The sequence below is a fragment of the Miniopterus natalensis genome, chromosome 2 (assembly GCF_054644295.1).
Source record: "Miniopterus natalensis isolate mMinNat1 chromosome 2, mMinNat1.hap1, whole genome shotgun sequence".
In the NCBI taxonomy this organism is placed as follows: domain Eukaryota; kingdom Metazoa; phylum Chordata; class Mammalia; order Chiroptera; family Miniopteridae; genus Miniopterus; species Miniopterus natalensis.
In genome coordinates, this window is record NC_142082.1 from 177223089 (window position 1) to 177247043 (window position 23955).

The 23955-nt window shown below is 50.9% G+C and overlaps 2 protein-coding genes across 3 annotated transcripts in view; one reads left to right on the forward strand and one right to left on the reverse strand.

The window, feature by feature from the left end:
• SYN3 (synapsin III) overlaps positions 1 to 23955 on the reverse strand; it is a 335882-nt gene that overhangs the window by 169625 nt on the left and 142302 nt on the right. The gene's annotated exons all lie outside the window — the stretch shown is intronic.
• TIMP3 (TIMP metallopeptidase inhibitor 3) overlaps positions 17852 to 23955 on the forward strand; it is a 48573-nt gene continuing 42469 nt past the window's right edge. The window contains exon 1 of the mRNA XM_016222987.2: positions 17852 to 18193. Coding sequence (XP_016078473.1) covers positions 18073 to 18193 — 121 coding nt within the window. The 5' untranslated portion in view covers positions 17852 to 18072. The remainder of the gene's footprint in view (positions 18194 to 23955) is intronic.

Below are 23955 nucleotides of genomic sequence, written 5' to 3' on the forward strand. Positions count from 1 at the left end.
AAATAATTGCTGCATTTCTGAAACTCACACATTAGCTTTTCACATGCATGATTTTTCCATTTTCTTGTAACAGTTTACTGTTATTATTTTACTATTATTTTCTTTGAATTGACTCATTTTTTGTTGTTGTTGTTAATACTCACCCAAGGATATTTTTGCCATTGGTTTTTAGAGAGAGTGGAAGGGAGGGAGGGAGAGAGGAAGAGAGAGAGAAACATCAATGTGAGAGAGGCACATCAATTGGTTGCCTCCCGCATGCACCCTGACCAGGGTCAGGGCTCAAACCTGCACCCCAGGTACATGCCCTTGACTGGGAATCGAACCCACGACCCTTTGGTGCTTGGGCCAACGCTCTAACCATTGGACACCACCAGCCAGGGCTGACTAATTTTTTTTTCTTAAAATACTAATTTTGGGTTTATCCTAAGCAAGAATATCCATGAATTTGTGGATTTAACTTGTTAATTAAGGTTTTTTACACTATAAATTGCACTGAAAAGTGAACTATTAGATAAAAAGTTCATGGGGACACCAGCTAAAGCCTGCAGGAAACACTAAGTTATTGCAAAGGGGGGCGGGGGTGAATGTGCTGTAAGAGAGGCCTGCAGGCTGCTGCACCAGGAGGAAACTGCTTTTCCCCGCAGGCCCTGGCTGGTCAGGACGAATTAGAGAGGCTTGACAGGCAGGAAGCTCTATGGTCGGAAGCAGACAGCTCCGCGCTTTCACCCCAGGATCTCAGAAGCATTAACTTTTCAAGGTTCACACCATCCGAAGGAGAGACGAGGCCCTTCTCATCTCCAATGTTGTAGACCAGAGGCAAAGGGGATCAGTGACGTAAGACCACATTTTCAAACCACTGTTTCCATCAAGATCCCGTGCCATGACAATGACACTGCCCAGGAGACAGTCTCGTGGGATTACGCTGAGTGGAGTGTAATCCTCAGGGTTTGCATTGAACTGTAGCTCCACCCAAGAAGCGTAAGAAGAGCAAACAAAAGAGGATGACGCTATTTTAAAGATGATCCTGAACATGCTCCACTAAATTGATCAACTCCAGGGCTTTCACTAACAAGAACAAAAACTGACTTGCAACACTCCCTTCCAAGTAAACGGAGCACAGCGGCCCTTCGTTAATTTACTCCACAGATATTTTCTGAGCACCTATTATGTGTCAGGACTGTATTAGGCATTGGGGTTACCCTGATGGCCCAAGACGGACACAATCCCCGCCTCCATACGGCTAGTTAGGGAGGCTGATGTTAATTAAATAATCGTCCGAATAAATGTAAAATGTGATGTGTGCCACAAAGAACTCAGACCCGGTACTGGCTGCTAACAGTGAATTCTGATCTGGTCGGGGGTCAGAGAAGGCTGCCCTGCGAGAGTGGCAACGGCGGAGAACTGAGTGTGCGACATGGCATCACTAGTAACGCCTCATCTTTCTTCCCTGAGCCAGGCCCTGTCTCATACAATCTTCACTGCGACTCTGAAGCAGGCATTATAATTCCAACTTCACAGGAGAGCAAACCCAGGCGCAGAGAAGTGTAGTCACGTCCCCAAGGACACATGGCTGGCTAGTGGCAGAGCTGGGAATAAACCCAGGTCTGTGTGACTCTCAGGCCACATACCTTCCCCCCACCCCAAGACTTACTACCTTCCCAGGGACTGCATTAATAGGAAAAATATGATTACCAGCTGTAGGTGCACTTTGAAGGTTACAACTGTGATGTCCCCTATATCAACCCCTTTAAATCCTCAGTACCAGCGAGGATACGTTCTGCAAATGGATGCCCAGGGCAGGAAAGCCAAGCGTGGCGGGGGGAGCGGAACAGAGAGCTCCCTCTTATGGGGGGGGGGGCTGAGCAAACCTCTGTGCCCTGCCTCCTGCGAGGCCAAGGCCGAGCCCGAGCCCGAGGCAGGAGCGGCAGGCCCCGAAGCCTCCGCCGTGGTTTCTGTTCCCCTCCGCCTACCTGCCTGGCTACAGGTGAAGCAGCTGCCAGCTCACGGGTGTGGGGCACTGCGGCTGGTCTGTGCTTTGCTGAACCGGGCAGGGATTTCACGGGCTGCGGCTGGTCCTGGGGGTACGAGGCGGTAAGTGAGGTGCGTGACTCAGGAGCGTGCCCTGGGGAGTAAAGTTGCAGATGGCCAGAGTGCCACCGCACAAGACGGAGCAGGGCCTGAATACACAAGGCCACCAAAGGCCACCGAAGGGCCTCTGAGCCATGCACCGTCCAGCGGCTGCCCTGATTTCTGCTTCACAACCCTGCATACCTTGGCGTTTTCTACCTGGAGAGTCACTGACTGAGAAGCCCGGACATTTCTGTCCCCATCTCTACCCTTGGAAACCTCACCACGAGGAGCTTTGCAATCCACCAAGTACCCTGCAGTTGGGAGGGATTACACCTTCACTTCAAAGATCCACATTTTGTTAGAGGCTAAGAGCCCGGCCCCTAACATTGCACCACCTGGTTGGAGTCCTGGCTCCCCAATTTACCAGCTGCGTGACCTCAGGCGAGCCACTGAACTTTCCTGTCCCCGTTTCTTTATCCTTTAAATGGAAGTCATAACATTACCCACGTCACAGGGCCGTTATTATGGGGATTAAGTGACACAGCATGGGCAAAGCACTTAGCGGTACCCGGCATAACAGACACTTGATGAGCGCCAGCTGCTAAGACAACTATTCATTTTATTGCCTCTATTGCTTTTCTTCCTTCCTTCCTTCCTTCCTTCCTTCCTTCCTTCCTTCCTTCCTTCCTTCCTTCCTTCCTTCCTTCCTTCCTTCCTCCCTCCCTCCCTCCCTCCCTCCCTCCCTCCCTGTCCCTCCTTCTTCCCCTTTCTCCATCTTTCCATCAATCGTTTCCTAATTCTGGAAGCACTGGGACTGCCAAGACCTGCAAGACCCGGTAGCTCAGTCCTGCCCGAGGTCCCACAGCCAGAAAGCGGACTAGCTTGGAAGACACAGCTTTTAGGGCCTTGCTCTTTCCCCCTGCCCCCCGTCTCCTTCCTCTCACCCCTATGCTGCCCAGCACGACACCTTGCGCAGAGACCTGCTCAGTCAGTCCTTGAGAGTCCACGGTACGAATCTTGGAACAAGAGTCTGTCTATAGGTTTGAACCCTGGCTCTGCTGCTGGTGGGCTGTGTGACCTTGGGAAGGTTACCTAACCTCTATGGTTTTTGGTTGTCCCACCTATCAAACAGGATGTGATCATGTATTCACCCCACTGGACTGGGCTGAGGCTTAAAGGACTTAATAATAAAGGTCTTAAATCAGTGCCTGCCATATAGTAAGTGCTACTGAATGTTAGTTTTATTGTTGCTATTGATGAGCTTCGAGGCACAATGGCTGTTTAAGGGTTTTCCAGCTCATTTTCTGATGAATTTTCCCTCTTCCCGGGGCTGCCGTGATTCTCGAGCAGAGAGTTGAAGCTCTGATCCGATGTGCAGCAGAATATGTTTCTCTCCCTCCTTTTTCTCTGCATCCTCTTGAAGGAAGCTTTCTTTTTAAATCAGAACAAAAAGCATCGGCAAAGAGCTCCTTTCCCTCCTTCCTATTTCCTCAAAGGGTTGGGTTTTGTTCAAAACCATTTCTGAAGGGAAATTCCATAATACGAAGGAAAGCAAATGGGTTTTCAGGCCTGATAGTTCTAAGACAAGGGATCTGGCTTCTTAGTCTATGCAGCTGGGCCTCAAGGATGTTTATTTAGGAGTCAGTCCCTTCTCCAGGGTCCCATTGGGACCAGTTGGACCCTAAACTGTCATTGCCATTAGACAAGTAAGGGAGCTAAAGACCAAGGGAGGCAAGGGGCTTGGTCTCCGTTCCCAGCAGAGGCTGACCCTCTGATATTTGAATCCTGACCTATGACTCCCCTCCTCCATTGGCTGAGCTGCTCACAAGGTCACTAAAACTTAGCTCCTTCTTTGTTTCCTCCCATGCCATGGGGTCTACATTGCCTGAATGCCTGGCCTAGGAGTTTATGGTACAGTCTGGGGCGTTGAAACAGGAGTATGAGTAATAACAGACCTGTGGCCTCCACTGAAGAGACAATAGGGAGTGGTGGGGACTGTGGCGCACAGGAGCACACTTGCCTAGCCTAATCTGGACCACTGCTTCTCAGCACCTGGTATGATGCTTGGGGCAATGTGGACTCCGAGCTTCTGAGAGGCACCCCCATCTACCACCTGATAGCTTTTACCCTTTGGTCCTAGTGCCTTTTGGGGGAAACTCAACCTCGTCTTCTAATGGCTGACTGTTCTTGCGAGGCATGAACTCAAGGGACAGACTGCCTGGGTTCCACTCCCAGCAATGCTACTCAACAGCTGTGTCAACTTGGCTGTTACTTGAACTATCTGTGTCCTGGTTCCCTTACCTGTAAAATGCAAATGATAATAGTATCTACCTAATAGGGTGGTAGGAAGGTTAGTGAGCTCATATGTAACAAGTTGTCAGTTCAAGCAATATGAGTGTTTTTATCATTATTGTCTTCTTTCCAGGTTACATTTTCCAGTGCTTTCAACTGTTCTCTAACCTCCAGGGTTTTGAGCGCTTTCTACACTCTGATCACTCCATTTGGAGGGTGGATCTATGTGGTTCCCACATCCACAATTCCCTTCCTGAGTGGGGACAGGGCCTATGACATGCTTTTGGCCAACAGAATGCAGCAAAGGTGACGGGGTAAATATGATGATGTGTACATGGTCACATTACATAAGGCTGCAGTGCTCTCATCTTGGGAGGAGACTTTTCCCCGCAGGCTTTGAAGAAGCGAGTTACCATATAGTGGGCAGCCTGTAAAGAGGGTCATGTGGCAAGGAACTGACGGTGAACTCCAGCCATAGCCAGCGAGAAACAGTCCACAGAACACTGAATGTCTCCAATAGTCACAAGACCAAGGAAGTGGAGTCTTCCTTAGCCGGGTTCCCGATGAAACTGCAGCCCTGGCCGACACTGGGCTGTGGCCGTGCAGACCCAGCTGAGCCACGCCTGGGCTCCTGATGCACAAGAACCATGAGATAATAACGTGTGCTGTTTGAAGCCACTAAGCATGTGGCAATACTGTCACACGGCGATAGATAACTAATAGAGTCAGCTAACCACAGTGGTAACTCTCCCCCTCCGCCCTGCTTGGGAAATACTCTGATGCCTCAGAGGCCTGCTCAGAACAGGAGCCCTGAAATAGGCCGGCGATGACAGCAGGCGCCCTCTGCACACTGCGTGAGGTGCGGCCATAAATAAAGTCGCTGCTTTTCTAACCGGCGTGAGAACAAATGCACTGGCTCATACACGAGCAGGGCCTGAGCCTCTACTGTGTGCAAAGCCCTGCGCTGACTGTGAGGCAGAGGACTCGCCTGTCCCCTCGGTGCCCGCCCTCCGCGACAAGCACGCGCTCTGGCTCGAGGTGTGATCGCCTGGAACAGCCCATACCTGCAACCCATCTCTTTCCCTCCCACTTCTCTTCCCTCTTTGTGTTACTCTTCAAAGAGGAGGCAGAGGAAGAAACAGACCAGGCAGGCTCACAGGGAGTCGGGGAGGCTGGTGTGCTCCGTGATTAGGGCCCCAGGGAGGGCTTGAAGCTCTCATACATCCCACTGGGGGATGCGTCGCATGAGGAAAACACTTACTGAAAAACTAAATGGTGTTTGGCATTTTCCCGATAAAAGGATCTAGTAGAACCCCCGCCGGCCGCCCACCCCAGGTCACTCGGTTGTCTCTTCCACCGAAATGGCTCCTCTGCACCTGTGCACTGTCTGCACCATGCAGATGTGAGGACAGGGGCTGCACCTGGCCTGTTTGCTGCTGCGTCTCAGCGCCCAGAACGGGGCAGACCTGGGGTATAAATAAATAAGGTGAACAGAAGACGGAATCTGTCTTATTTCTTATGAGAACTGACCTTAAGAAGGAGGAGAGGAAATCCAAGGAATCCAAACCGCTTCCAAGAAGAAAAAAGTCTAGCCTTCTAGCCAAACACATCCCTCTACTTGCAGTGCACTTGCGACGCCCCGAGCGCACGGCAAGCTCTCAGCGTGGGGTATCTCATTTAATTCTCACTTCGGCCTTATGAGGCAGGTGCTCTTGGTGCCCTCAATCCATAGATGGGGAGGCTGAGGTGCAGGGAAGGGAAATACTCTGCGCACAAGCACACCGTTGGTAAGAGGGTGCGCTGGGTTTGAACGCAAGCCCCAGGGGCTGAGCGGCTGCACCGCACCGGGGGTGGCGGCCTGTGATCAGGAAACGCACTGAAACACTGCGGGCTGGGCCGAGGCAGGCCTGTCTGCAGCTTACTCTTAAAGGGGTGGGGGCGTGTGTGAGAGAGACAGAGACACAGAGAGGGAAAGTGAAGGAGGAAAGGAAATGCAGAACTATGTTAAAATGTGGGGAATCTGGGTGAAAGGTATCTAGCAATTCTTTAAACGATCCTTGCAACTTTTCTATAAGTTGGAATTACATCTAAATAAAACACTTTTTTGAAAGCTGATGGTGGGAAGCAGGTAGAGCTCATGTCCTGAGGAGGAAGGACACATCCCGCTGGGCTAGGATGAAGCCTGAAGAGGGGGGTGCGGCCAGGGCCGAGTCCAGGGACAGAGGCCAGGCTGAGCATCCAGGCTTCATCAGCGAGGCGAGACGTGGACACGGACGCGGACGGACACAATGACGACAGCCCTCATTTATCCAAGTCTGCCCATCCTCGAGCTCTCCCAGGGCCCTGGAAGCTAACTTTTAAATCCAGCTGCTCATTCCGGAAGTTACCCACAGGCCGGCACACACATGGTCGGGGAGAGCATCGGCCCCCCGGCCCCTGGTGAGGTTTCCACTCTAGGGATCCAGGCAACATGCCAGCCTTTCCGCCTCAGGACAGGAAAGGGACACTGTCATGCAGTTGTCCCCTGGGGGAGTGGAAGCACCCAGAGAGGGTAATTAACTCATCCAAGTGCACACAGGTGGCGGGACTTGGCCTAGAACACCAGTGTCGTGGGTCCCCATCAGGCGCTTACATTCTTATTTCTCGGTACCGCCGTCATTTTACTACTAAAGAGCTCACGGTCAGCCTCGTGTTCTGGTTCCTTCCCTTGAAACAGACACCAACTGCCCACTGTTTCCTAAAGGAGCAGTTCAGGGGGGAAGGGTGTGTACCCCCATTCCAAAACGTGGGCTTTGGAGTCAGACAGACCTTGGTGACATCGCTTCTTATGGGGTGACCTTGGGCGGGTGATCTAAGCTCCTTGAGCTGCCATTGTCTCGTCTGGAAGATGATGACACTGATGTCCCGCTCGCTGGGTTGTGGTGAAGATTCATTATCTTGACAAATATTTGTTAAACACCGATCTAGGTGCTGAGAATACAACAGCTACCAAGACATACCAGGGCCCTGACCTCCAGGAGCTTCCACTCAAGTTAGAAACAGCAATGGATAAAAAACAAACAAGATTTTTTTTTTTTTTCCTGATAGTGATAAGTACTAAAAGAAATCTGAAAAATGGGATGGTGGGAGGCATGAGTGACCAAACATGGCTGTGCTACTCAGGCTAGGGAAGCATCTCTGAGAAAGTGACATCTTGAGGTGGAATCTGAGAAATGAGAAGGGATTGGCCTTGGCAGACCTGGGGCAAGGCCGAGGGAGGAGGCGGGCAGGCCTGGGGCAGGGGTGGAGCTTGACTCGGTGACCGAAGGAAGAGGAGGCCAGCAGCCAGGGGAGGAACAGCGGTGGTCAGTTCCAGGGACAGTGAAGGGCATGAAAGCAGGGACAGTGGGGCCTCCATCACGCTGGGTGTCGAAGGGTCTGGCTTCGAGGCTTTATTTTAAATACACTAGGAATCCACAGAGAGTTTTGAGCAGGAGAGTGATCCGATCCGATTATTTTTCTTTCTTGAAATTAGATAATACATGTAACATCATCAGTGCAGGACCTGGACAGGGTAGGTATTTAATGAAAGATCGCTTTCTCACTGTTTCTCATTCCTAAGCATCACCACTAATCATCACAGACTTCCAGAAGGTGGGTGGCCCATGCGTAGCTTCTTTCTAGAGGCGGTGCAACTGGATGCACCTGACTAGGGGAGGGGGAGAGCAGTGGGTGCTACTCTTGACACCCTAGACTTCCTCCCTCTTCCCCACCCCCAACCTCCACCCCAAGGCAAATGCCAGCCCCATCTGCCAGGCCAAGGAGCAGTCAGGGTAGGATCCCTGGGTCCCTCTACAGCTAACCCCAGCTCCGGGCCTCCTAGCTGCCTTCACTTTACTGTAAAAATGCAAAGCATTCCAGCCATTTTAATTACTGGGTGTTGCATAAGCCAGCAACCAGCTCATACAAAGGAATGACAGACAAAAAAATGATTTTTCAACACGCCTTCAGCCTCTCCCTCCTCTTTCTCTAAAATCAGCCTCCAAACACTGGCTCCGGGCCAGGTACGTGCAATCTCTTTTTGAGTCTGTTGATGTGACATCGAGATCTTTTTTTCTCTCTAAATACTTGAAGCAGAGGCAGTTCCAACTACCTTGAAGCGGTTTGGAGATGACCAGACATATTCCTGCTCGACATGCTAGGACTAGCACAAGGGCTCCATGTCATACACACTGAGCTCTGTTGTATAGAGAGTTTGGTGTGCGGTGGGTCTGTCCGAGCACCAGTTGGGGGATTTGAGTTTCTGAACTTCCAAAATGGCCTCATTATAAGGTACTCCCAAGGCATGAACCCCAAACACGGTATTCTATTAATGCTTAGACGTGGACAAGGATTTCTTAAAAGTTTGTAATGTGATTAGAGGAGCCTCCAGTTTCCGAATTCTGGTTTTTCAGCAGCTTCTGAATGCTTTCTTCACTAAGTCTCATCTAATCTAACAGTGTTTTGAGGATCTACTGGGTGTCAGGCATTGTGCTACATGCTCAGAAGATAAAATTCAATTAGACTTTGTCGATTAGCTCACTTTCTGAAGAGGGGAAATGGCATGGAACTGACAATCCGAGCACAGTGTGCTGAGTATTAAGGCAGAGATATCTCTGATGGGTTGGTACCCTGCTTGGATGGAAGGAAAGGCTACTTATAGGAGATGATACCTAATAATATTTACAGAGGCCACTCACTGATGGCTGACTCTGTGCCAGGCTTTCGGCTGAATCCTTTCCATGCATCGTCTTGCTTATTTCTTCCAACTCTGTGAGGTAGGCACTAATACTGTTCCTATTTTACAGATGAGAAAACTGAGACACAGGAAGGTTACTTGTCCAAGATCACACAGCTAGGAAAGGGTGAGCTGGTAAACATTTAACTAGCTCTCCAGGACAAAGGTCCTATTTTATAGCACCTGCCAATTGCTGTAGTGTAAATACTCCAATCATGGCCAATTTTAAGCTCCCATGTGATGTCACTGAATACAGAGTTGGGAAGAATGTGGCAGATACTGAGCATCTGCCCTTGAATCTGCATATTCCCCTTCTCCATGAACAGGCAGGCTAGCAGGGTGGTGAAGAGCATGGGCTCTTGAGCCAGACAGCTCTGGTTTCAGATCCCAGCACTCCAGCATCCGGGCCAGGAAATCTTGAGCAAATTACATAATCTCTCTTTACCTTTGTTTCCATAGCTGAAGGAAAAAGGAATGGTGAGGATAATCCCATTTATCTAACAGCTTTTGCTGTAAGGATTAGTCTGAATTAAAATACACAAACCAGCAGAAGAATGCCCAGCACCCAGTAGGCACCCTGTAAGAATTAGCCATTTCTATCAAGTTTTTGTTTTCTTTGCCTCCTCCCCACCCCATGTATTACTTACATGGTCAAAGGGGATATGGGAATATGCTTCTCCTTAATAAACACAGACCATATGCTGCTTGAGGGCAGGGGCTGGTCTCATTCACATCTATACCTGCAGGGCCACACGCTGGTACATATAGGTTCTCAGTGAGAATTTACCATGTGCCAGGCTCCTTACTCACCATACCTCGCTTGATCCTCATGAAGATCCTATAAGGTAGGAGTCTCTCCTCCATTTTACCATTAGACATCTGACGCTCCAAGAGGCTAAGACACTGGGTCAAGGTCACAGTAAAAAAGGTCCAAAACCCAGATTTATTGACATCACAAGCCTCGATCCCTAACCTTTTGATAGTCTGCCTTCCACAATATTCCATTGGGAAGCTTTAAAAAAATCATAAAATCCAACCTCCTGGTTTTGCATTTGAAGAAAGGGGGTTCACTGATTTTCTCAAGGTCACCCAGCTATTGTGTGCAGCAGAACTGGGACAGAAACCTGGTATATGGCCCCAGTCTCATGTTTGACATTTCAGGAGGAAATGAAGCCATATTCAAGAGCTGTTAAAATGTACTGATCAGTATTCTATCAGCTCGCCTCTGGTTTCTGGGCCCTTTCTTTGTAATACAAATGTAATTTTCCTGTGGCATCCATCCAAATTCTTAGGAAGGAAGGGCACACCCACACCTCCAGAAACTGCCTGCCATATCAGGTCTCCTGCTTTCCTCCACTGCAAACCCGGCGCAGAACAGGAGATGCAGCTCACCTGCCCAGCGATAAAGCTCCCCGTGTGTCCCTCGGCTTGGCTGCATCGCACAATATCAAGAGCTCTCAGCACTCATGGGACCCCAAAGACAAAGAGGAAACCACTAGCACTTCAAATACTCCAAAGAACCGAAGGGCATAGTGAGTTGCAGTCTCCGGAAAGAGGGCTGTTTTGGAAGGAGGACTCTCAATCTGAATCCCAGCTCTGCCACTTCCTCTCTTTAAGAGATTGGACATGAAATTTAACTTCTCTGAGCCTCAGTTTCCTTTTCTTTTTTTTTAACCTTTTGACACCCTTCTCCCCCCCCCCCCTCTGGCAACCACTAATCTGTTCTCTGCATTATGAGTTTGTTTTTAATCTTGTTTTTTTAAAGCTTCCACATATAAGTAAGAACATATGGTATTTGTCTTTCTCTCACTCACTGCACTTAGCCTAACTCCCTTGAGGTTCATCCAGGTTGTTGGAAATGGCAAGATGTCATTTTTTATGGCTGAATAATATTTCATTATATATATATATATATACACACACACACACACACATATATATATCAATCACAATCTCTTTCATTTATCCATTGATGGACACTTAGGCTGTTTCCATATTTTAGCTATTGTAAATAATGTTGCAATGAACATGGAGATACACACATCTTTTCGAGTTAATGTTTTTGCCTCAGTTTTCTTGACTGTAAAATGGGCATAAAATAATATCTATTATTTAGGGCTGTAAGCATTGGAGGAAATGCTGTATTGAACGTGGCTTGTACAGAGCTGGTGCTCAACTAATGTGAGTTCCCCTTCCTTTCTCTTGTCTCAGAAACCTTTCCCAGCTTATCATCCAAGGTCAATGAGCGTCACAGGGAAGCGAAATGGCTCTAGCTGAATCCTGAAAGATAAAAAAGTCCTGACAGATGAGGTGGAGGGGGGTGGGGAATATATTGTTCTCGAGTGGATTCCAGGAAAAGAGCGAGGGTGAACAGAGCCTCAGAGGCAGGAAACTGAAGGCTGGAGCATAAAGGGTTGGGAGACGGGAATTAGGGCATAGGCTTGGAGAGATAAGCAAGGACAGGCCTGCTGTTGCATAATCTCAGGGGTGGCCATCACATTGAATTCCGTGTGAATGGTCCCCCTCTGTGGGGCCCTGGGAAGAGCCAGATCACAGAGGGCCTTGTCTGCCTTTCTTTGGAGTGTGAGACTTTGTTCAGCAAGCAGCGGAGAACCAGTGAATCATTGGAAGGAAGCGAAGGACAGCGTGATTTCAGGTTTATATTTGAAACACTTTCAGGAGCAGCGGTGCAAATTGAATTGGACAGAGAAAGACTCTGGGCAGGGTGACCAATTATGTGACTATTGAAATTGTCAAGAAAGAATCTGTGGGGGCCCGGTCCAAGCAGCCATGGTGGGAATGGAGAGAAGGAGATGGTTACAATGGGTGTGGCTTGAGGGTGGAGAGGACTTGGCGAATGATGGTGCCCTTGGTGGGGACAGGTAACACTGCGGGGGAAGACAATGAGTTCTCGAGCCTTTGGAGCCTGAGGGACCTCCAGGGACAATTGTCCAGGGGGAAGCTGGATGTACCCTGGAGCTCAGGGGGACACTGCCGCTTGTAGTGCCCATCCCAGCGCATGTGGCACAGTGGTAGGTAGAAACGGGGCACAGGGTGGGGTGAGCCGGGGAGAGGGTGGAGGCTAGAAGGAGGGGAAGGGAGCCAGTTGGGAAACGCGTACATTTTAGTGACAGGAAGGGCCCGAAGAGTCTGCCAGAAGACCAAGAAGGTACAGTTGGAGAGGCAGAAAGTGCAAACCCAGAGCGGGTGGTCTTAGCTGCCAAGTACAAGGAAGGATGTATGTGATCAGCGGCGTCAAAGGCTCTTTGGCCCATCCCTGTGGTCCAGGACAAGTCAGTTTCAGTTCCAGCAGGTTCCACTGAAAAGAGCTCAAGTGCCTTGGCAGAGACAGGACCTCCAGCCCAGCCCCACAGGAGCCCGACCAGCCCTCCCTCCCATTCCCTCCGGAGCCATGAGGGCAGCGGCCGGGGCACGCTCGTGTGCATCTGCTGTGCGAAACAGCGTTCGGCCTTCACAGAAACCACAAAGGAAAAACACGTGAACTCCAGGGTCGTGAGGAAGACATTAAGACAGGGTCGAGGAAAGTCCTCCCTCCACTTCATCTTAGCCTTTGCAGAAATGACCAACTGAACACACAGGCATTAAAAAAACTTAAAAAGCAAGAGCTGGCATATTAACACTGTTTCCCACCCCCCACTCCCCCGAGAAAACAGGGGGCACACGTGTCTGCTGTGCCCATGTGTTTTCTGGCTTAAAATCCCTGGAAGTCGCTGGGGGTGGAAAGAGATGTGAAAACCCCAGGGTTCAGGTGAAGCAACCAGGCTTTCACTGAGGGGTCTTCACTCCAGGTGGGGGCTGGGGGAGAGCTGGGCAAGAGACGGGCTGCAATTTTACTGCCACAAAATTGGTTCCAGATGGAGGCAAGGAAAGGTGTTTACTCCCTGCTGGTGCCAGACAGAAAGAACCTGAAGTACCTACTGTCTTAGGTTCCTAATTCCCCAGTGCTGGGCGGCAACCCCCCTGAGGGTCGGGCCAGAGCTCAGGGCTCAGGGTGGACCAGGGCCGTCTGTTGCTTGGGAAAGGCTATTTTGAATGTAATGACTTTCAGATGGGCTGTGGGCTTGGGGGAAGGCACTGTGGGTAGGGTCTGGAGAGGAAAAGCGGGGGCGGGGGGGGGAGAGGTGTTCCTCTATGAGGCAACAGAAACAATACATGTGTTGTCAGCACCTTCTCCAGCTTTCATTTGCAGAGGCCAGGTCAGGATGAGTGGGACCGTGGCATCCTCTGCTGTGTTCCCAGATCCCCGATTCCCCCAAACCCCATGATTCACAAGTATTCTGTCTTCCCAAGAGCAGGTCTCCACCTCGAGTTGACGTGTGGCCAGCGTGAGGGTGGAGAAGCTGGGCAGCTGCGGGCTCAGACGGGATGCTGACTGAGAGCTTTGTGGTATTGCAGCCGGGAGGGGTTAGCTTCACCCACTCAGGGGCCCCTGCACCCCACTGTGTGGAATTGAGCCGCTCCGCCTTTTCAGTGAGGCTGGCTGAGGCTGCAGGCCCAGGGACCGGGTGTTCTCTGGCTTACAGCGCCCCCTAGCACTGGACAGAGGGATAGGGCTCTGTGAGCTCCACCTGCCCACCTAAATACTGGGAAGGGGCTGGCGGGGTCAACACTCATTCAACCAGTTCTTACTGACTTTGTTACCAACACCTGATCCCTGTCCTCAAAGGACTCAAAGTTCAGGAAGGAAAGAAGATGCACAAGGTGCTGTGGGGAAACACAGGTGCTGAGAGAGTTGATGAAGATGGGAGGGAAATCAGGAAAGGCTTCCTGGAGAAGGTGACATTTAAGCTGCGATCTGAACACAACATAGGAGTTCAATAAAGTTTGGAAATAATGCATGGAGACAGTAAAAGACATACTTTCTCATCTTTGAGTGCTTATGATCCAAGAGGCAAACAGACAGAAAAACAATCAATTACAACAGGGCTCTATCAGAAACAAGACCTCAGTCTCTCCTATGCCTGCACGTCTGTCTTTGTTTTCAGTCTCGGTCTTGGAGGAGATCAGAGTAAGAACTCGATAACCACTGATTGAGAGACTGACAGCTGCACTTCAGTCTTGGGCATGTTCGATTGGCCTCAAACCTGTTTAAATGATAAGATCTGTCATCCCTTTAGCAACACTCACCTTGTCCTAGAGAATTTTCCATGAAATCTTAGACTTTTCGAGCCAGTGGGGGATCTTGGAGACCACTGAGTTATATCTTCATCCAATAAAAATGGAAACTGAGGCCTGGAGAGGTGAGGTCACTTGTCCACACACACAACTGTTTTCTGCAGCGACTTTTGGGACAAATCTCAGCTCTTTGGTCTTTTTTTACAAGCAAGTTTTCATGTGTCTCTTTCCAGCAATATGCTTGGAATGTTTTCAAAAGGCGTTAGATAATAATTTGGAAAGGAAAAAATGAGACGCAGAAGAGATAAACTTCTGAGGAGCAGAGGGCGGTATTCATTCTAATGAGCTCACCCGGCCATGCTGGGCAGAGGGGAGGATTATTATCACAACTATTTGGTCAGTCGGTATAGGTGAAATTCTTCACACCCGTCACTGCAAATACCCTGAAACGAACTCATCTTCAGATCTGAAATGCGGATCCAGGAATGTGAGTGGCTGGGTTTCCATGGCCAACGTGCAAGCATTAGTTCATGTGCTGGGGCGGGGGACAGAGGCCCGTGAGTGTGGGAGAGAGCCCCAGGGAAGGATCAGGCCGCAGCTGCACTGTCTTGGCTCTGCCACTAGCTGACCATGAGATGCTGGGAAAATTCCTTCGCCTACCTGAACCTTATTTTTCCCACTGATAAGAAGGTGGGACCTCTAAACATCGATGTTTCCAGAGACTCCAGCATTCTGTAACTTGATAGCAAGGGGGTGGGTGGTCATGGGATCACCTTTCCTCAAAAAATTCCAGGAAAGGAAATACCAGGTTAGCCTGGTAGGTCCGCAGGCGGGCCAGACACATTTAGAAACTTCCTCAGTTCTTCCAAGGCTTATACATTTATCATTGTTCTCAGCTGTCAAGAAAAAGCGGGAGAGCCAGTATCTTCATCCTTACCATGAACCCTAGGTGTGCTCCATCTTCCTTATAAAGTGGCCCTGGAAAAGCAACCCTTACCTATTAGGTCCCTGGGCACTGTGACATCTGGATGGACAGCTGTGAGGTCTGACTGCGGGAGGGTTTACCCCGGACTCCTCTGCATAAAGATTCATGCAGCTTGACCGAGCTGACCTCACATAGGTAGGCAGAGGGGAGTCCCCTCAGGTTAGATGTTAGGGAGAACTTCCCAACTGAAAGGGAAGAGGGGACCCAAAGATGCTGGGTGGACTAGTTTAGGATAGGGAACGAGAGGAACTAACCCAAAAGATGATTTCATTACCTCTCAGCTGGAAAAATCAGATCACTCTCGAGCTTACATCCTTAAGTAGCTGCCAGAGTCGAATGCCTCAGGTGCTTTCTGTAAGGAGCATGCTGCTTAAAGTTCAGCACGAGTTATCTGCCTCAAACGTATATTCTAGGCAAACTAGCCTTCCCTTGGAGAAAACATTGGCATTTTGGACAAAACCGTACTGTGAAAGGAAAAAAAGAGAAGCATCTTATCACATAAGATGCTTATCCAAAGTGGATTTGGTCTGGGAAGGCTTATAAAACCTTCCACATGACTGGCACCGCACAGGAATAAGTGAAACTCTCAAATCCACCACGTACGCCTTCGGTCAACCTTGGTCCTTGGAGTGGCTTCCTGAGTGTCCACTGCTCAAGACTCAGTAGATGGCTGGCGGACCTACACCCAAGTCTCCTGGGGCCCCACTTTGTGCTCTGAGGGCTAAAAAGCAGTGTGGCCAGATACCTCTGGCTCCAAAGAGCTTCTAGTGTGGTTGGGAAATCATACAACCACAGCCCAGGAAACAATGGGCAAAGCCCTGGAGTGGGCTTTGAGGGCGGGGAAGGTCTGTGTGGGTCAGGCTGTAGAGCTGAGGTGGGAAGGGTCTTGAAAGCTGGGAGGGGGCAAGACAAAAATGTGAAAACTAGGCTCCTTTCCTCAGAGCTACGCATTTTAATGGATAAAAGGAATTTTTAAAATGTTCTTGGAAACACCATTTCCGATGAAATGTTCCGCTTCGGTCATCCCAATGTCACTTCTCTGAAGGGTAAACGGAGGAGTTTCTGAGAAAGAGGCTGATTGTGCATTTCTGAGCGGTATTTTCAGTCCTTATTTTCTTTTAAACTTTTGGTTATTTCTATAGCCAAAACACTCGGGTCTCTTTCTAAACGGGATGAGTTGGTAGAGAAAGGGAGAGAGACACAAGAATGAAAAGATAGAAGGCTCCAGCTGCAAAAGGGCGTTTGCACAGTTAGAGCTAACTCTCCAGGGAAACAAAACCTCTCTCTTAAGGTGGAAATGAATGAATGGAGTCCCTGGCCCGTTGCCGTCAGGTTACCTTTCTGTACCAGTTTCCTCATCTGGAAAGTGTGATTAAAACTTTGTTTTCCCTACCTACGACTGTGACGTATGATCATGAGAGTACATAAAATATACGGCAGAATAGTCCAGACGTTCCTTGATAATAATGAGTCATAGTATTACTTATTAGCAATTATCCATTGTAGTTCATAGTCCAGGATCCTGGACAGTCCTCCAGGACCTGGTTCAGCCCAGTTATCCGTTCACCCCCAAATTCCTTGCTGAACGGTGCAAACCTGTCGGCCCTAGGTGGGGTTAGCTATTTCCTCCTGTCCTTTCTACTTACTGTTTTTCAAATAAGCTCAGGGCCTTTGCACTGCTGTTCTCCCTGACCGGTGTCCTCTCCTCCCAGATTCTGCTTGGTCACGTCTCGGCTTGGATGTCACCTCTTCAGAGAGGCTTTTCCCTTCCTACCCCGCAGAAAGCAGCGCCTCCGCAGTCATTTCTAACCCATTACTCCACTTTGTTTTCTCCGCAGCACTGACCCCGCAGACAAGTACCCCAGGCATTCCTGGATTTCTTGATGTGTTACCTGCAAGTTCCACGGGCGCAAGAACTTTGCTTGGCTGACCCCAGCATCCAGAAGAGTTTGTTGAATGACTTCACAATGTACTCCGGTGAGCCTGGGAACCCACCTTCTATTACAGCTGGCTCCAAAAGGCAGGCGGCTTCCTCATGTCCAGGAAAGTGGGGGTGTGTGTGTGTGGGGGGGGGTGGAGAGCATAGGCCACCTATTTAGTTTCCCCCTTCTGACTGCTCTTTGCAGAGAAGGTGGAGAGGTGGTCTTTTCCTAACCTTCCACCCAGGTGCAGTCAAGGCCTCCAGGTCCAGGGCCGCCTCTGACCCACGCAGGTGGGGGTGGCGCTGGGGCGGGTACCAGTTGATTCTGGTTTGGGTCGGAGGCGCGCAGAGGGCGGGGTGGGCGTGTGGCAAAGGTGCGGGAGAGAAGGGGCGCGCGGGCGCTCCCCGGAGGCGCGCCCCAGCCCCTGCGCTCGCGCGCCCAAAGCCGCAGGATTCCCTATAAGGATCGGAACGGCCCCGCGAGGCCCCGCCCCGCCGCCCCGTCGCCCCGCGCCCCCGGCCCCACCCCCTTTTCGGAGGCCCGATGAGGTAATGCGGCTCCGCGATTGGTCGGAGGGGCGGGACCCCGCGAGGGGGAGCCGAGGGTACCGCGCTATATTACTCCGCGCCCGGCCGCGGCGCAGAGCGGGCAGCAGGCGAGCTCTCGGACCTTCCCCTCCCCCGGCTCCCGCGGCTCCTGCTCCGGCTCCCGCTCCGTGGCCCGCAGAGTGGTGCGCCAGCGCCCCCCAGCCTCGCCGCACCCCATCCCGGCCCTTTGGGCACTCGGAGCGCAGCGCGCCCCGAGGTCAGAGTTGCCCCGTCCGGTCGGGCGGACGAGCTCCGGCCGCAGCAGCCCCGGCGCCGGCGCGCACCGCAACTTTGGAGAGGCGAGCGGCAGCCCCCGCAGCGGCAATGACTCCCTGGCTCGGGCTCGTCGTGCTCCTGGGCAGCTGGAGCCTGGGGCACTGGGGCGCCGAGGCGTGCACATGCTCGCCCAGCCACCCCCAGGAAGCCTTCTGCAACTCCGACATAGGTAAGCGCTCGGGGTGTCCCCGTGGGTGCCCCCGCAGCGCCCACTCCCGCGCTGCAGCCCGGGACCCGATGCTGCCAGCTGCTCCGGGTGGCCCGGCGAACCCCGTTACTTCTTTCCTGCCCGGGCTTGGGGTGAGCGCGCCGACCTAGCCGAGGGGGAGATGCCCTGCAGAGAAACCAGCCCCGCAGTGGCTGGACGAACCCTTTGCAGCCTTTGCTCTCCTTTTAGGGGATGAGGCCCCTGTGGGTCCTTTTGACATCTGGTAAAATTCCCTTTTCACCATGGAGGGAGGAAGGGCTGGGGGTAAGGGGGAAAGGGTTCCTAAAACTTGGAATGCCGACTAAACCGCTGGGATGTTGAGTAGTTAAAAACAAACAAACAAACAATCAAAAACCCACAAAAAGTTGCCAGCCATGTGCACAGAAAGTTGCAGGAGAAACTTGAAGTTTCTGAGCCTGCATCGCCTCCTGCCCCCAAGAAGTCCATTCTTTCCCTGAGACCCAGACTGACCTTGAGTGTCTCAGGCCAGCGCTAATGGAGCTTCTTGGACTGCCAACTGTGGGTGGATTTAAGGGGGGAAATGAGAAGAAAGTGGAAGGGGTGACCCTCCCCGGAGGAGCTGTACTGGAGGGTGTTGATAGCAAGCAGGAGGTGGCGTGTGTGAGGGATCACTTATCACATAGCTGTGAGAATTCACAGGAAGGCTTTTTTTTTTTCTTCCTTGAACGTGTGCGAGGAGGGGGTTATAGATTTGTCACAAGAAGAACAAAGATGCCACGGGTCACACAGCACGGTGACGATTCCAAACTGGACTTGTGTCTTGATCAGAGAGACTCGGTACAAAGTGGGAGCAGTGGTTATCGAGGGCCTTGAGAGGGTCGTGGGAGAGCTTGTCTGGGAGTGTTCAGGACACTGGTTTGGATGGCGAGAGGCGGAGTAGCAGCTGGAAAACATCTCTCCTCTCCTTTCCAGCTCATAAAGCATGCAAGTCCAGTGGCCCCTGCTGTGTGTGTGTGTGTGCGCTTGCGTGTGTGTGTGTGTGCGCGTGTGTGTGCGCACGCCGGCTGGGGTGGGACACAGTCTAGCCGCTCTGCTGAGTCGATTCAGAATAAAGAATGGAGTATGTGTGTTTTAAGTACAGTCATAAAGGGAAGGAAATTTTCCACTGGGTCCTGGGTGAGGGCTCCACAAGTGTGCTGCAGGGGAGGGGGGGAGGAGGCAGGAGCCGGGCAGGGGAGGCAGCTGAGTTTGGGAGGGGCGCTGCTGGTGGGCCTGGCGTAGTCTAGGAGAAGTCAGGGAGGTGGCTGTGGTGACCAGGTCAGTCCAGTTAGCAGCCCTGGGTGTTTGTGTGGCCTGGGGTCATGCCTTTGAGAGGTTTCCTGGGGCCTGAGTGGCACACCCTTCCCTCTCCAGGGGGAACCTGGCTGGCCCCTGGATTTGCCTGGAAGAACTCTGCTGAGCCGCCTGAGCCTGGGAGGTTTTCTCCCTTCTCCTCTGACCGACCCCACCCGAATTCCACTTGGCTGTCTCTTCCCACCCTGTAGGTACATTCCTACCTGAGTAGTGTTGTTAGCTGCTGCTGCTGGTTTCTGGGCTCCTCAGTGAGGAGCACACACTGGGGCCAGGAATCTGACAGGTAGAGCCAGGGCGGCCTCTTTTGCTTGACAATGGCTCTGGTGTGTTCCCTTGGACTTGCTGGTATGTGGGGAGATGGAGACCTCACGCCTCCTCCCCACGCCGCCCCCCCCCCCCCTTAGCTTTTGGGTTTCCACCCTGAAAGCTGACTAGGGAGCAGTGAAAACAGAAGCAAGGAAACCCCGCTTCCAAGTGGGGGCGCTGCCTGACTCTCTTCCCTGTGTAGGCTTCCTGCCGTTGGCTCTGCGCTGATGCTGAAAGTTTCTTGTCATTTCTCTGGGTTTATTCAAGAGGTAGTTCCCTTCCCCCCAATGAACTACCCAGAGAAAAGCTAAGTTACCAGGAAGTACCCCAAGACCAGAACCAGTTTCTTGGTAGCAAAACTAAAAAAGAAACCAAAAAAAATCTTTGATACGCTGGCCCCGATCCAAGCTGTTCTGCCCGGGTTTGGTGCACTGCACTAGGGCAGGGATGAGCTAATGCTTTAAAAATGGGAGGTGTGGAGGTGGGATGCTTGCGGGCTGACCTCCCTGCCTCACAGCTCCCCGCTGGCGTCCAGCAGGGGGCTCTCCGGTTCCCGAGTGGCAGCCTTCCTCGTGTCCAGTCTGGGTGGAGGGCTGCCCATTGCCTCCCTGAAGGAACCGCCCGGCAGCTCCCCACTCCCCTTGACCCATATGACCCACCAATCTCATCGCTGTAGCTCATTCAAGAGTCTCAAGCCAGCCCACCAGCTTCCTCTTCCAGAACCTTCCTGGCTTTTTCTCCTTGTGGCCTGGTGCCATGTTGCCGGGCGAAGGGCATGGCATGCCTGGCGCTGCCCTCTGGAAGGAACCCCCCGCCACGGCCTTCCCTTTCCTTTCTCTTCACCCACAGGTGTCTCTTTTTGCCTTTCCCCCCTAAAGCCCTGGGGATTGGCACAGTCTTCTGGGTGAGGAGTTCAAAGGTGTTTCTATGGCAACTCCAGGCCCTGCACCCCAGTAAGTGTTTAGGAGAAGAGTAAACTACATGCTGGCTTATAAAACACACTGTGGGGGAAAGAAAGGACTTGGCAGCAGCCGTGATGTCTGTGGTCCCCTCCCCACCAGTCATGCCCTTGAAACTCCTGACAAAACCTTGACTCTGAAGGAGGGGAGGGAGGGGGCTGGGAATGAAGAAGGCGGGCGGGCTTGGCCGGGTAGATCCTGCTCCAGCAGCTCTGTCCAGCTCAGGAAGGGGTGGGCAGTGTGTGTGTGTGTGTGTGTGTGTGTGTGTGTGTGTAGGGGGCAGTGTTTCTGTGGGGGTGGGGGGCAGCAGAGAGAATTTTGCTTCACAACTCTGAGCCCTTTTTTTGCTCCCTTGCCCCCTGCATAGAGGAAAAGGGGCTGTGAGATGGGGTGTTGGGGGCCTGCCCCCTGAGCCTGTTGGGAGTTGGAGAGGAAGGCTCCGCTTGGGCTCCCACTGCCGTCCTGGAGGGTGGCCCCTGAATATCTCGGCATTGTTTGGGCAGGGACCAGTGCCAGCGGATTCTTTCTGTATCAGATCTGAGGTTGTGGTTTTAGCAAAGAAGCCATTTTCAGAGAAGCCAGATCCATCCCCTCTCACGATCACACACAATGACACTCCACACTGGGCTTTGTGACTTAAGAGAAAAAAAAAAAAAGGATCAGACTTCAGAAAGGAGCCAGCCACCTGGGGAGGGGACCCAGGCTGTCCAACATCTTGGAAACCTTGGAAAGAGGAAAGCTGCTCTGCTTAGGACCAGGGAAGGGACAGCTCTCAGACAGCAACCGGAAGAGTAGGTGTTCTGCCCATTGCAGCTGGAAAACACTGAGGCTGAGAGGGGTTGTGCTCGCTCAAGGTCGCCCAGCTAATCAACACTGTAGCTCGCTGTAGCTAAATAAGGCGAAATGCATTGTTGGTTATGCTATTTTCTTCAATAACTTTTCAACTTTCATTTACCCTTGACATTCTAAATCAGGGCACCCCTCCTGGGACCAAGATGGAATGGACGGTTAACATTAGAAGACTTTACTTACTGATTTGAGAAGTTTTAAAAAATATGAAGATAACCAAATGGCCAGAGGTTATTATTATTTAATATAATAATATAAATGGAGAAACTGTCTGACCTTTGGATATTAGAACTGGAAGAGACCCTCAGAATCACCAAGTCAAAGTGAAAAAAATGACTCTTGGTCTCACTGAGGCACTGGGAGCACTAGAGCTCTAGAGACAAGACATCTCAGGCTTCACTACTTCCCTTCTAGGGGCTGCCCAGGATGACATGTGCAGTTTGTGCAGGTGGCCAGTGTAGGGGATGCAAAACCAGAGAGAAACAGGAGGCTGGGTCCCGGCTGGCTGGAGAAGGCGCCCCTCCCACCGTAGTGCAGATAAAGCTAGAAAAGTGGCCCCGGAAGTGGCCGGGTGGAGGGACCTTTGTGTGTTTTGCAGGAACAGCAGGAACCATTCAGTCCCACTGCTGAAGGGCACATTCCAGCAGGTTTGCCGATGAAAAACAACAACACAATTCTCCACTGCGTTTGGTTTTCCCCATTCCAGCCAGTATGGACAAGGGGGCCCCTTCTTCTAGCCTTTGTCACAGTCAACTCCTGGGTGGCCTGGAGAGGCAGAGGGGCTGGCGGCAAGGCCCGGGGCGGGCAGGGCTGGGCGGATCCCCCGGGCCTGCTGGCTGCGCTTAGGCTTGGTCGCGGGCGGCTGTCAACCTCACTTTCGTCATTTATGGGAGGGGACTAATTTTTATCCATGTCTAAAACTTACAAGTGTTATGCGAACATATTCCATGCCCACGTGCATATGTGTGTGCGTGTGACCTAAAATGCGATAAAGGTAAAGTCCTTTTTGATGGCTTCCTCTAACTCTAGCTTCTTCCCCAGACCCTTTCTTCCCTGTGCATTTACAGACAGAGGTACATGTAGAAAGTTCAGGGTAGCTCTTCCCCTTGGAAGCATGGATAAGGGAACACTATGAACAGGAAAATGCCACACAGAGCGTCCTGCTGTTTCCCCCTGAACAGTGCATTAGAGGCTGGTCTCAGGAACACACAGGGACCTACTTCATTCTTGTAAGGTATGGTATCCCCTAGAGTTGTAATTTTTAAAAACCGATTGTGGAGCAGTTACTCTGTCATGCATCAACTGCTTTAATTCTCTCGAGCCCTGTGAGGCAGGTGCGCTATTATCATCTCCATTTCACGGATGAGGAAACTGAGGCTTAGAAGAACTAGGGGACTTGTTCAAGGTTATAGCAGAGCCCACATTTAAACCCCTATAGTACCATAATAATATAATACAATATCCCTATAGGTGTAGGTATAATATCCCTCTAGGTATATCTCTATAGGTGTATATTTATTGAACTAATCCCCTCTTGATAGATATCTAGGTTTCTAACAGCTTTTCATGCTTACAAAGAGCTAAAGTAGTCACTCTTGTTCACGGGTACAAATATATCTCTATGACAAGAATACAATTGGAATTATTGGACACGAGGCATGTGCATTTTACATTTTAGTAGTTCCTGCAAGTTTGCCCTCCAGAGTGGCTATGTTAACATATTTCTTTTCCTGTGGAAAACAGTATGAATATGGAGGATCCTCAAAAAATTAAAATTAAAAATGGAGCTGCCTTATGACCCAGTGACCCCACTTCTGGGTATATATCCGAAGAAACCCGAAACACTAATTGGAAAGAAATTATGCAGCCCTGTGTTCATTGCAGCAGCATTTACAATAGCCAAGCTACGGAAGCAACGCAAGTGCCCATCCATAGACGCGTGGGTAAAAAGCTGTGGTAATATATGCAATGGAATATTACTCAGCCATAAAAAAGAATGAAATCTTCCCATTCAAGACAGCATGGGTGGACCTAGAGGGTATTATGCTAAGTGAAATAAGTAAGTTATAGAAAGACAGATAAGACATGATTTCACTTATACGTAGAATCTAAAGAAAATAAATGAACAAACAAAATTGAAACAGACTCATAGATACAGAAAAAAGACCGATGGTTGCCAGAGGGAAGGGAGGTTGGGGGGCTGGGTGAAAAAGGTGAAGGGATTGAGAAGTACAGGTTGGTAGTTACAAAATCATCATGGGGATGTAAAGTACAGCATAGGGAATATAGACAATA